Consider the following 12,620-nt stretch of genomic DNA (forward strand, 5'->3'; position numbering starts at 1 on the left):
CTGATGTGACCTGGGTAGAGGGAGATTTTGAATTGCCTGTTTCCTGTCTTCAGTCAGGTGTCTGGTACCTTCGGCAATTCAATGTCCCAAAAATGTCACCTTTTGTTTGTAATACTGTAATTTGTCACGTGAGACCTTGCAACCCTTTTCTGCTTAAAAAAACATAGCAAGGAGACTGTGGCTTCCCTGCAGGACCTCTGGTCCAGGCAGAACAGCAAAAGGTCATCCACGTACTGTAATAGTACAATCAGCGGATGAGGTGATTACCACTACTCAAGGATACCTGCCATCGCTGCTGAATAGATGACAGGGGTTTTCTTTCCCCCTTTGTGGGAGAACTGTCCAACAATATTGTTTACCTTTATGAGTAAAGGAAAAGATACTGACAGTCAGGGTGCAGGGGTACAGAGAAAAATGCACCCGCTAAATCAATGACTGCGAAACATTTTGACGTTGCTGGGATCTGTGACAGTATTGTGTGTGTGGATCAGGGACGATTGAGGTCACACTCTCTGTAACATCATTAATAGCCCTTAAGTCATGAACCTTTCTGTAAGTGTCAGCAAACCCTTGAGTCCTTTTTCCCTAATGGGATACAAAGGGGTGTTGCAGGGGGAAGATCTTTGCACTAGAACCGCCCTGCCTTAACAAACTCTCTAATATCTCTGCTCGGGGCCATTGATTTGGCTAGGCTCAAGGGGTATTGCTTTAACAAGGAGGATTGGTTCCTTTTTTTTTTCCCCCAATTTAATCATGACAGCAAATTCATAGGGGTATTGTCACTAACAATAAGTTTTGTAAGTACCACAATTCCAGCACTTCACTGTTTCTAGGTCCCTTGGTCCCCTATTACGTCTCCACTGTTTTCCTTGTGCTCCAGCATACATGACAGGTTGTCTTACCGTCCTTGTTTGCTCAACTTCTTTAGCTACCTTAAGGAGGTCTTTCGGATCTACATATCTCCATTCAGGTCTGGCTGTCTGTACTGCGTCTTGTAAGTCTTTGTTCATGCCGTCAATGAATGCATTTGGAGCGCCCTCGGTGGCCAGGGCTGTGGGGTACTCGGTACTGGATCCGTTGATCTCAATGGGAGTTGTCACGGAAGCTGTGACCCGGTCCGTGGCCCTGGTGCTCCATGGCAAAAAGGGGATTGAATGGATAATAGAATAGAATAGTTTGTGATGCCACCTGTGGTGTTCGGCAATGAAGATGTTAGGCCGACGCTGCATGCAGATCCTCTGGGACTGGTGGTGTGGTGCAGCCAAGATGGTGGAGCTCCCCACAGGTGGAGCTGTAGTCCCAGGGCAGTGTAGATGTGGTAATGGAGAAGAGGCGCAGGCAGTGTAGAAACTGGTACTCAGATGTAGCAGTGCGGAGTGTGTTGGTGCGGGAATAAGTGGAGGACACCGGGTCATGTAGTTCCAAGGCTTTACTCACAGTCTGCAGTTCACACAGGTGCCTGCCTCCGTGCCGTGTCCTCCGGGCCAGGGACTCAGTCAACCTCCAGGCAAGATGGAATTCTCCCTTCCAAAACACCCCGCCAACATGTACCTTTCTGAACTTCTCTTATAGCGCCTTTGAGTGAAGTACTCTCAGTACTGAGTTACACTGGAGTTCCTCCTGACAGATGTTCCTATGAACTCTACTTGTAAGGCAGACAGCTGTGGCCTGCTTCGGGGACTCCTTACTCCTGAGTCCCGGCTCACTATCCAAGTTGCTGTTGTGCCCCCAAGTCTGGTGTGCGAATATAGCATTTACAGCTTCCTATTCCTCCGGTGTCTGTTGCAGGATCATCAGTATCCGAACAACCTTGGGGACCGGGCCCCGGCCTTGCGCTTAGGACTGGAAGGGGTTCTCCTCTAACCCGGTTCCCACCGTCCTATTATTCTCCTTACGTTCCGTACTGTTCTTCCCTTCTTATGTAAGGTTAGGATGTCAGTCTATGTCTCTCTCCTTTCTCTCTTTCCCGTGCCAGCAGGCCCAGGTCACTGTGACCTGCTGCAGCACTTCCTTCATACATCCATCTCTGGCTCTCACTCTAGCCCAACTCCTCTAATCCTAAACCTTCCCGCTATTTATGTATTCTAAACTCCACCCGCCTCCCAGCACGTTTACTGTTCCAAGCAGGGAGACACCAAAGGTGCTCTGCTACACTCCAAGCAGGGAGCCACAATGTGGCTTTGCTGAACTACTGTGTTGTGTGGGATGCAGGTGTTGGAGCGTGGTTAGGAGCCTCCACCTTACCTGGATGGTGGGGCACCACACCACAGGTGGAGGTGCAGTACCTCTGTGGCGACTGAAGCCTCAGGGGCGCCACATACCCCCCCATTAAACACAGCACGTCCGCGGGCTGCAAGTCAAACAGAGATAAACAATACGGGAACATACAAAATTTTTATATTGCTATGTAAACATGACTTATACTAAACTTCCTAATATAGGAGGCACAGTTTCTTGAACGTTACAAACAAGTTAACTATCTAAATTTTAAATTATGCTACCTAATTTAAAGTGCTGTAGTAGCAAACTCAGCATTAATTCACATTTTCTAGCAACACATCTCTTTTCTGTTACCTTTCACATTTTCTACTTTCTACTGTCTCTTCTAGACTTAAGATGACAACCGTGGATACCTGGTTCGTCACCTGTAATTCCAATTCTGCATTCACATCCTCAACATCTTTATTCAAAATTCTATAAAACATTCACTATGTCTTTTTCTCATTATACTCCTATAAAATCTGTCATTAAGATTTTCATTATATGCTAATACTTTCTAGCAAAAAACTGAACATTATCAATAAGTGCGAGAATAGACACTGGTCCGGCCAACATGTCTGGAAATGTCCCTATAACGAGGTAGGTCTTCTTTCAAGAAGAGTGTCCTATGTAAAACCAAGAGAGAGCACCTAAAGAGGTGCAAACTATATACAAAACAGTTCTGGACCATTCAGGGTTCATGATCTCCACAGTTCAATATGGAAGCTGCCAACAAACTGGGCAACACTGGAAGAACAAAACTAGAACATGATATCAAAAACAGAAAAAACTGGAAAAAGGCACAACTGTGCAAATACCCTCCTGGGTAACGATAGTTGAACTTAAGAAAGTATCTTAACTAGTTGTCCCCTCCTGGGGTTCTGGAAACTGGTTGCTGGGGACGGCTTCCAGAGGAGATGCTCTGGGTTTCTTCATCTTGTTTCTGGCGGTCTTGGTCTACCAATCATAGGTACTCCGCTTCCCAAAGGGTAAGGTAGGGGCTTGTTGGGGTAAAGGACAGGGCCATAGAGAGATCAACCGCCTGCGGGGACAGCTGGTCCGCTACTGCCAAGGGTACTTCTGCTGCTGTGGGTGATCCAGTCGGCGTGGCCACTGATGACTCAGAATCAGACTCTGCGGTGTCCATCGGGACCTCAGTTGGCAGTGCCGCAGCCTGGGGTTACAGACAGGGTGTAATTGGGCCATTCCGGCTCGCCGGTACCACTCCCGGAGATGACTCTGGATCCAGTACGGGTACATGGTAATGAACGATGGCGGCCGCAACTCCCGGGGTTGTTGCTGAGGAAGGCCACAGTTGGATGGGGGCGGGGGCAGAGTTGGTGTCCTCCAAGACAATTGGGGGAGACCCGCGCAGCCGCGCCAGGTCTAGACGGGAATATGGGCCCGGTCCTCCATTCTGCTCCAGGGCCCTCATATACCTCCTTCTCGTGGGCCGCATCCAAAGGCAGTATCGGCCGGGAGGTGGTGGCGGGAGCCGCACATGGCGCCGTAGCGGCCGTATGCTCCGCAGGGGCAGCCTGGGGGTAGGTTGCCCCCCTTCGCGTTCTTCCGACCCCTTCTCTTCTTCCATCATGGCGTTCTGGCGTTCTTCTTCCGGTCTCGGCTCCTTTCCCGCCGCCGGCTTTCGCTCCTCCTTCTGGGGGCGGCATCTTCTTCCAACTCCTCCATACCAGGCCAGTATCCGTACCCCTCGGGGGGTATGCCATGTTGCAGTTGCATAGAAATTAAGGCAGGGGAGGCCCAGGACAGTTCGCGGTCTTTTCTTGGGACCACCCATCTTATCACGCCCTTCTTCATCATGCTGGCGGCCATTTTTGGCATTCATTGTACAGTCTATTAAAATGGGTCTTCGGCACATTCTCAAAAGTTTAAAGTCCAACAAATCTTAGGCACACAGAACCCGATGGCATTGGGTCCCGTCATCCTGTTCATGACGCCAAAATGGAGCGCCCTCGGTGGCCAGGGCTGTGGGGTACTCGGTACTGGGTCCGTTGATCTCAATGGGAGTTGTCACGGAAACTGTGACCCGGTCCGTGGCCCTGGGGCTCCATGGCAAAAAGGGGAATGAATGGATAATAGAATAGAATAGTTCGTGACGCCACCTGTGGTGTGCGGCAATGAAGATGTTAGGCCGACGCTGCATGCAGATCCTCTGGGACTGGTGGTGTGGTGCAGCCAAGATGGTGGAACTCCCCACAGGTGGAGCTGTAGTCCCAGGGCAGTGTAGATTTGGTAATGGAGAAGAGGCACAGGCAGTGTAGAAGCTGGTACCCATATGTAGCAGTGCAGAGTGTGTTGGTGCGGGAATAAGTGGAGGACACCGGGTCATGTAGTTCCAAGGCTTTACTCACAGTCTGCAGTTCACACAGGTGCCTGCCTCCGTGCCGTGTCCTCCGGGCCAGGGACTCAGTCAACCTCCAGGCAAGATGGAATGCTCCCTTCCAACACTCCGCCATCATGTACCTTTCTGAACATCTCCTCTTATAGCGCCTTTGAGTGAAGTACTCCCAGTACTGAGTAACACTGGAGTTCCTCCTGACAGATGTTCCTATGAACTCTACTTGTATGGCAGACATCTGTAGCCTGTTTCGGCGACTCCTTACTCCTGAGCCCCGGCTCACTATCCAAGTTGCTGTTGTGCCCCCAAGTCTGGTATGTGAATATAGCATTTACAGCTTCCTATTCCTCCGGTGTCTGTTGCAGGATCATCAGTATCCGAACAACCTCGGGTCCGGGCCCCGGCCTTGCGCTTAGGACTGGAAGGGGTTCTCCTCTAACCCGGTTCCCACCGTCCTCTTATTCTCCTTATGTTCCGTACTGTTCTTCCCTTCTTATGTAAGGTTAGGATGTCAGTCTATGTCTCTCTCCTTCTTTCTCTCTTTCCCGTGCCAGCAGGCCCAGGTCACTGTGACCTGCTGCAGCACTTCCTTCATACATCCATCTCTGGCTCTCACTCTAGCCCAACTCCTCTAATCCTAAACCTTCCCGCTATTTATGTATTCTAAACTCCACCCGCCTCCCAGCACGTTTACTGTTCCAAGCAGGGAGACACCAAAGGTGCTCTGCTACACTCCAAGCAGGGAGCCGCAATGTGGCTTTGCTGAACTACTGTGTTGTGTGGGATGCAGGTGTTGGAGCGTGGTTAGGAGCCTCCACCTTACCTAGATGGTGGGGCACCACACCTCAGGTGGAGGTGCAGTACCTCTGTGGCGACTTAAGCCTCAGGGGCGCCACACATTCACCAGTATTCTAACATCAAGTGGGTTTATGCAAATGTACCCATGTCTGCCCATTTCAGCTGTAACCGTCCAAAGTGCATCTCTACACTCTCTCCTCTTTGCTGTGTCACGTTAGTCAGGAGTACAGACTGCTCTGATTGTTCTACTGTAGCCCATTGTTTTAGTGACTCACAGTACGTCTCCCCAGACCGTGCAGATTTATCATCCATGCCCCAAGCCTGATTCTTTGCCACATCTGTGTGTGCATTAATTATATGTCCTAGTGCGTCACCTGCCTTTAAACTCACCAACCTCTCTAGGTCTGCCCAGGTACACTTATATGTCTTCTGTATTTCCTTTATGTGTCTGTAAAATGGGAATGGTTGGCTTTCAGGGTCAGGTAACTGCTTTAGCATAGCCAACTGGTCAGAGGGGCTCCAGGGATAATACACTTGAATCTTTCTTATTCTAGTCGCCCTTCTAGGTCCTGATGTGGTTGGTCGTCTGATGTCTACAGTCAGCTCACTCCTCAAAGGTCAATGTCCCCACTACCCACCATTCACACTAGTCTGGACAGGATTTAGCGCAACTCGCTTAGGTCAGTAGCACAGGTCACACAAGTAGCTATTCAGTCTGGGTTTGTCTGAGTCTGATCACAGTGTTTACAAGTCCATCTGTTTTGTCTGGGTCTCTGGTTAAATTTTGTCAATCAAAACATTCATAATACACCTTCTATACTGCTGCACATTCTCAAGCATCATTTATTCACTTGCTATTTTCTTACCTTGTCTGTGCCTTTTTGTACATCCAAACATTCACACTCTGGTATTTTTGCCCTTTTCAATATTGGTCCCACTTGTTTTACTGCTTCCTTTCTTCTCTGTCTTTTTCAATTTGCATAGCTGTCCCAGATCCCATTGGGGGCACTGACTGTACGCAGAAAAAGGTTGCCCATGGCTTCAACCTTTCTCTGCCGACAGCTCACCTTACTTCTGAAATGCCCTCTCAGTGTGCCTGACTTTGTCTTACAGGCCACACTTAGCAAATCAGAGAGAGCCTGCCAAGGTGTAGCGGGAAGGCTCCTTGCCTCTCACCCGTTAGTCCTACAGGATGTAACGAGAAGGCTCTCTGCCTCTCACCCGTTAGATCAGCTGGCTAGATAGGAATAGGCCTTTTTTCTTCCAGCCCAGCTCCATGGATTGTGGGAAGGCTGCTTCAACTTAGACAGCTCATCTTTCTTCTGAAATGCTCTTCTGTGTGTCTGGACCTCTGTCTTACAGCCCACACATAGCAAGTCAGAGTGAGCCTGCCAAGGTATATCCAGAAGGCTCCTTGCCCTCGCCTCTCATCCACAACAAAAAACCCGCTGACTAAAGTAAGAAGGCCCAGGTGTGATAGGCCTCTAACCTACTTTATCAGCCATACAGTCGGCTACCTCCTTTGTTGATCCACAACATGCCATACAAATTAATCAAACAACTATAAGCAGGTTCAAACACATTAATGACCAAACAATCACTTACAATTTCCTTCTAAGTTAGGCACATATTTTACTTTCAACTTCAACTTACAAAATTTCATTCCACTTCAATTAAGTACTGTTGCTTTAAAATGCACAAATCTAGCAGCGAGCATTTCAGAACTACAGAGAATCTTGAACGCGGCTCCGTGCCCCCTCCTATTAGACACTCAGCAGAGATAAGACGAGAGGAGCGAGGGGAGAAGAGAAACTGCGCAGCGGCATCATTCCCCCTCCCATCAGAATGTAGTGTCCTTCATCACGGGATTTCACTGTACAGTAAGAGCAGATAACTGTATAATGTGAGTATCCACGCCTTGCCCTTTTCTGGCCAAATGATTCCAGAAAACTTTCCAATGTCATACCACATATAACACGAGCTATATCATTACTCAATTCATTCAATCTCAGATGTAGATTGAAATATCTGTAAAGTACCCCTAGAACTCCTGTGCAGTCTTCACAGAATGGTGTAAATTCATCAAATTCATTCATGCGTGCTCATTCAGGGATTGATTTTTTTTCTCCTCTTTCACTTTTCAGTGGTCATTTGATTTTACAAAGAGAAGATAACAAAAAATCCCTTATCTCAATTACTCATCTCATTCGGAGGTTCTTATAGACATATATACAAGGATTCACACAGCCTGCCTATCTTGCGCTTTGGATTTGACACCTTAACCCACAGCAGTGTCCACTGAAACTCTGAGAACACCAAAGCCAACTTAAACAACAAGAATCAATGAAAATCAGAACAACCAAAAAACACAGTCCTATATAAAATACAGCCTCATATGATTTACTGAAAATCCAAAATAGTCGCTGCACAAATTCTATCCCAGGCTTCTACACAGTACACCAGTACACAACCAGTTAGTATATTAGGATATTGCCAGAGCAGATTGACAGATAATACAGATGACAATTATTATCTTATTACTCAACTCTCATACAGACATACTCCCTGCTCACTGGTGATGTGGGTTCTTTTGAACCGTGTCATACAGTCTTACCCAGAGATATGTAGAGATCCCTAGAGAGGTTGCAGACACAGAATCAATGTAAGAATAAATGTTCTCACCTGCTGCAGCCTGGATTCTGCATATTCAACCTCCCAGGAAGCTCCCACATACGGATTCCGAATAGGCTGGTTTCCACGGTCCCCGTTGGGTGTGAAAACTGTTGTAGCTGTTTTTTGTTATGACCAAGCGTCAGGTATGCCAGATCACCAGTGAGTCCGGATTAGGAGGTTTTCGCCCTTCTGTTCACAAGCGCTTGGAGACAAAGATACTCAACACACACGAGCCGTGGTCAAATCACTTTATCTGACATAATGAAATACAAGGCAATCTTTTATACCATTTACAACAATATGTAATTCTATGGAGCTCATGTAGCCCCCACCATCACCTTCAGGGTTATACCATGTTTACAACGTACCCAGAACATGTTGTTACTGACTATTGAGAACAAATATGATAACAAGTATAGTTTCCTTGAAAACAGAGGCGAATAGCCTACATAAGAATAATTCTAGCAATAATAGGCAAAAGGCAATTGAAGTCTTAAAGGCATTTAAAGGGATATAAAGGCAAACCATTAACTCTTCTATATCAAGGCCGACCATACAGCCGGTATCTGAGGCTGAGAACAATGAATAGTAAAGAAGAAGGTTTCCTACAACAAGCGAATGATCTGACAGACGACTTATTACACAGAGGTTATCCGCCAACATTATTACACTGTGCTAGAGCGATGGAGGAACCCATGTGGGTCTAGTTACAAGATCCAGGAGGAAGAGCAGAAAAAGGACGAGATAATAAAAGGTTTATTGTTACTTTTACACCTAATCCCAATATGGATGTAATAAAATCAGCGATAAACAGGAATTGGCATTTGTGAGGAGATAAAGATTTAGCCGTAGCAGCAAAGAACAACCCTCGATTGCTTCTAGAAGAAGCGGTGACTTAGATGACTTATCGCTACAGGAAAGATTCCAGGAGAAGAACAATAAAGTCACCTGGTTACATGGAAGACGTCCAAGAGGCCATTTCCATTGTGGGGATTGCTCCTTCTGTCATCTCCATCTTACAGGAGAAATCTGAGGATCGGGGCGATGACGGTAGAGAAACTAATCACGGGCCGCACAGAGCAAGTGCTTTATGTCATATACTGCCCAGGACGATTATTATATTGCCCCGACTATTAGACCGCGGCACATCAGGCCCAGAGAACATTTCCATTCAGTTACACAGGAGAAGGATCTGTGACATTAATGATATAAGAGAGGTCCATAATGCAGACCCCGATGTGCTGAGATCTGCAGGAATTGAGCCCGCTGATTATCCTGTACAAGGCGGTGACCAGAACAGATTACTACTAACAAGAGAAGCAGCATGGATTGTGGATTGCGATGCACAAGTTCCCCTTGGCCTCAGTGATACATTGAATATGTCTGTGTGGCTATGATCTATGTTATATTTCTTTTAATTTTTTATATTAATCATTTCACTGTACTCACTGTAAATGTTTTGCACTTCTCAGTTAACCATTTCCTAACCCTTGTTTTAAGGAAGTGGTGTAACCCACTGACAAGCATGGACCGGTAGAAGCGCAAAGCAAGTGCGAAACGGCAGTAGTCCATCAGGCTCTCTCCTCTGTATAGCTCCCTGCTACCTGCACGCCGCACTCTAATATGGTTTGATGTCACGTTTCACCATGGAATAAAATTGCAAAAAGGATCTGGGTGACAATTCTTTCAATTCCTTATGATTACTCTTATACGTATACACAATGGTGATGAATGGAAGGCCGCATTCAATACACCGGAGGGGCATACTGAAAATTTGGTGATGCCATTCAGATTAAACAATGCTCCGGCAGTCTTTGAAAATTTCATTTTTTTTCTCACTGATGGGTAGATTTGCGGTAGTTTACCTGGATGATATATTGAGTTACTCATGTCCTCTGCAGGAGCATCATGAGCATGTCAGACAGCTGGAATGGGAAAAACATTACCCAGCAATCCCTTTTTGACATTTCGAAGACTTCCGTAATTGAAAAATGTCCTAGCACCAAGAAACATAAAAGAGAAGAAGGAAGATTTGCTAAAAATCGCCTGTCTACCGAATAAAATCATTACATGCAATCTGAAAACTTGCCTCTGTTCTCACTCGATCTGCCATGGTCTCTCTGAATTCACCCTTATTTCTACTGGTGAAATTTTCCCGACCAAAACTCCCATGTCATGTTCCACCAGTTATGTCACATACGTGATTATATGCTCATACCAGAAATTATATGTGGGAAGGACGACCCGACCCCTCCACAAAAGGCTGAACTCACACCGCTCCAATACTCCATAGGGTTTTCTCCAACATGGGCTTTCACGTCACTGCACCATCAAACACAAGAAAGATTCCACACAACTGAGAATATTCCCCACAGAGGAGATTCCCCCACAGGATCAGAATCGCATTGGACAACTACATCGGGAAGAAATCTTCTGGATTTATAAACTAAACCCCCTTACTCCAAATGGCCTCAGTGAGATTACAGATGTTACAGAGGCTCCTGCTGCACCAGCCTGGGGTAAGTCAGATCATTGCCGGATCCCCGAACACCTCCTGTGACCCGGCTCCACCAGCGCTGCCGATCCCCCCGGGTTTACTGAATTCAGACTGTGGGACAGACCCCCATTTGACACATTAACTTTTACCCTATTTTCCTCCTGAATATTTGGGGTGCGTCTTATGGCCCGGTGCGGCTTATAGTCAGAAAGATACAGTATATTTGTATTCATTCTTTTAGGTGACCTCACTTCATTCATAGGCACTTTATAATATAATTATTGTATGTAAGTGTGTTCTGTTTTCTCATGATCTATAATTTATCTGTGTGTGACGGACTTTCTCATGAACTTTGACATTTTGTGCTTTGTTGGCGTTTTTCATTCCAAAGACATACTGATAGGGGGGACAGCGATGATAATGTGTGCAACCAGTAAAGTGCTGCGGAATATGTTGGCGCTATATAAATAAAAAGGTAACTTGGATAAAACCAATGAAGGGACTGCTGGGACCGTAACGGGGTCCATCTGAGACCCCAATGCAGAAGCCAAATGTCCTGAGAACTGGACCTGCTGGACCACAAATTGTCATTTCTCCAGGTTACCAAATAAATAGTCACGCAGAACCTGGAGACCCTGTCTGACATGCTCAGCATGCTCCTCCAGAGGACGGGAGTAACTCACTATATCATCCAGGAAAATGACCACAAATCTACCAATCAGTGAGAAAAATATAATTACTGACATTGTCACAGACTGCCGGAGCATTGGTTACCCCGAATGGCGGCATCAGGTTGGGTTTTCTTACAATGAATATTGGATTTATGTTGGGGCCCCCTGTCCCTGACAGCCGGTGTCGCTTCCCCTACAGAGGCTAAACCACAAGGGCACTGAGGTGCGAGACTCGGGCGAGATTCTCCCAAGTGTGACCCCGACCTCAGCCGGACTCTGGAAGGGGGGAAATAACCGAGATTTGGGCATTTTATCTCCTGGTGTGGAGTCGATAGCACAATCATATGCCGCCATATAGTAGACGGCCGGTAACTGGTGATAATTCCCTCCTGTGTGGGGTCTATTTCCCTCCAGAGAAATCACACGTTACATTCCACACATAACACTGTGTAGAAAACGCGGAGCGGGGTAATTGTGCCAGTAGTGAGGGGCGAATAATGGCGGGAATGTCACTGACTGAGGAGAAGCCTCCATGGAGCGTCTTCACTCCGGAGATCATGTGACCCCTGACTCATCCCCTCCTGTGACCTCATCACAGGTCCTGTGCACAGAGCAGCCATATATGTGGAGTGCGGCTCTGCAGGTTAGTGATGGCAGTCCGGCTCTTCTGGCTCCTTTCCCCACTTTTCTCCCTCCTGTCCCTTCACTATAAAGCCTGGGCCTCATTATACAGCTGTACAGGGGTCTAGTGAAGGCTTTTTAGCCCTTTCCTCAGACTGTAGCTCCTGGGCACAGGCCCTCACTCCTGTCCCTTCACTATAAAGCCTGGGCCTCATTATACAGCTGTACAGGGGTCTAGTGAAGGCTTTTTAGCCCTTTCCTCAGACTGTAGCTCCTGGGCACAGGCCCTCACTCCTGTCCCTTCACTATAAAGCCTGGGCCTCATTATACAGCTGTACAGGGGTCTAGTGAAGGCTTTTTAGCCCTTTCCTCTGACTGTAGCTCCTGGGAACAGTCCCTCACTCCTGTCCCTTCACTATAAAGCCTGGGCCTCATTATACAGCTGTACAGGGGTCTAGTGAAGGCTTTTTAGCCCTTTCCTCTGACTGTAGCTCCTGGGAACAGGCCCTCACTCCTGTCCCCTCACTATAAAGCCTGGGCCTCATTATACAGCTGTACAGGGGTCTAGTGAAGGCTTTTTAGCCCTTTCCTCAGACTGTAGCTCCTGGGCACAGGCCCTCACTCCTGTCCCTTCACTATAAAGCCTGGGCCTCATTATACAGCTGTACAGGGGTCTAGTGAAGGCTTTTTAGCCCTTTCCTCAGACTGTAGCTCCTGGGAACAGGCCCTCACTCCTGTCCCT

General features: G+C 47.2%; 1 protein-coding gene across 1 annotated transcript in view; it reads left to right on the plus strand.

The window, feature by feature from the left end:
* Positions 1–3,492: 3,492 nt before the first annotated feature.
* Positions 3,493–12,620, plus strand: part of LOC141074060 (uncharacterized) — a 72,897-nt gene continuing 63,769 nt past the window's right edge. Inside the window, exon 1 of the mRNA XM_073561576.1 lies at positions 3,493–3,520. Within this exon, the coding sequence (XP_073417677.1) occupies positions 3,493–3,520 (28 nt within the window). The remainder of the gene's footprint in view (positions 3,521–12,620) is intronic.

Source organism: Dendrobates tinctorius, unplaced genomic scaffold (assembly GCF_039654945.1).
Source record: "Dendrobates tinctorius isolate UK_male_01 unplaced genomic scaffold, ASM3965494v1 ptg000322l, whole genome shotgun sequence".
NCBI classification, from domain to species: Eukaryota; Metazoa; Chordata; class Amphibia; order Anura; family Dendrobatidae; genus Dendrobates; species Dendrobates tinctorius.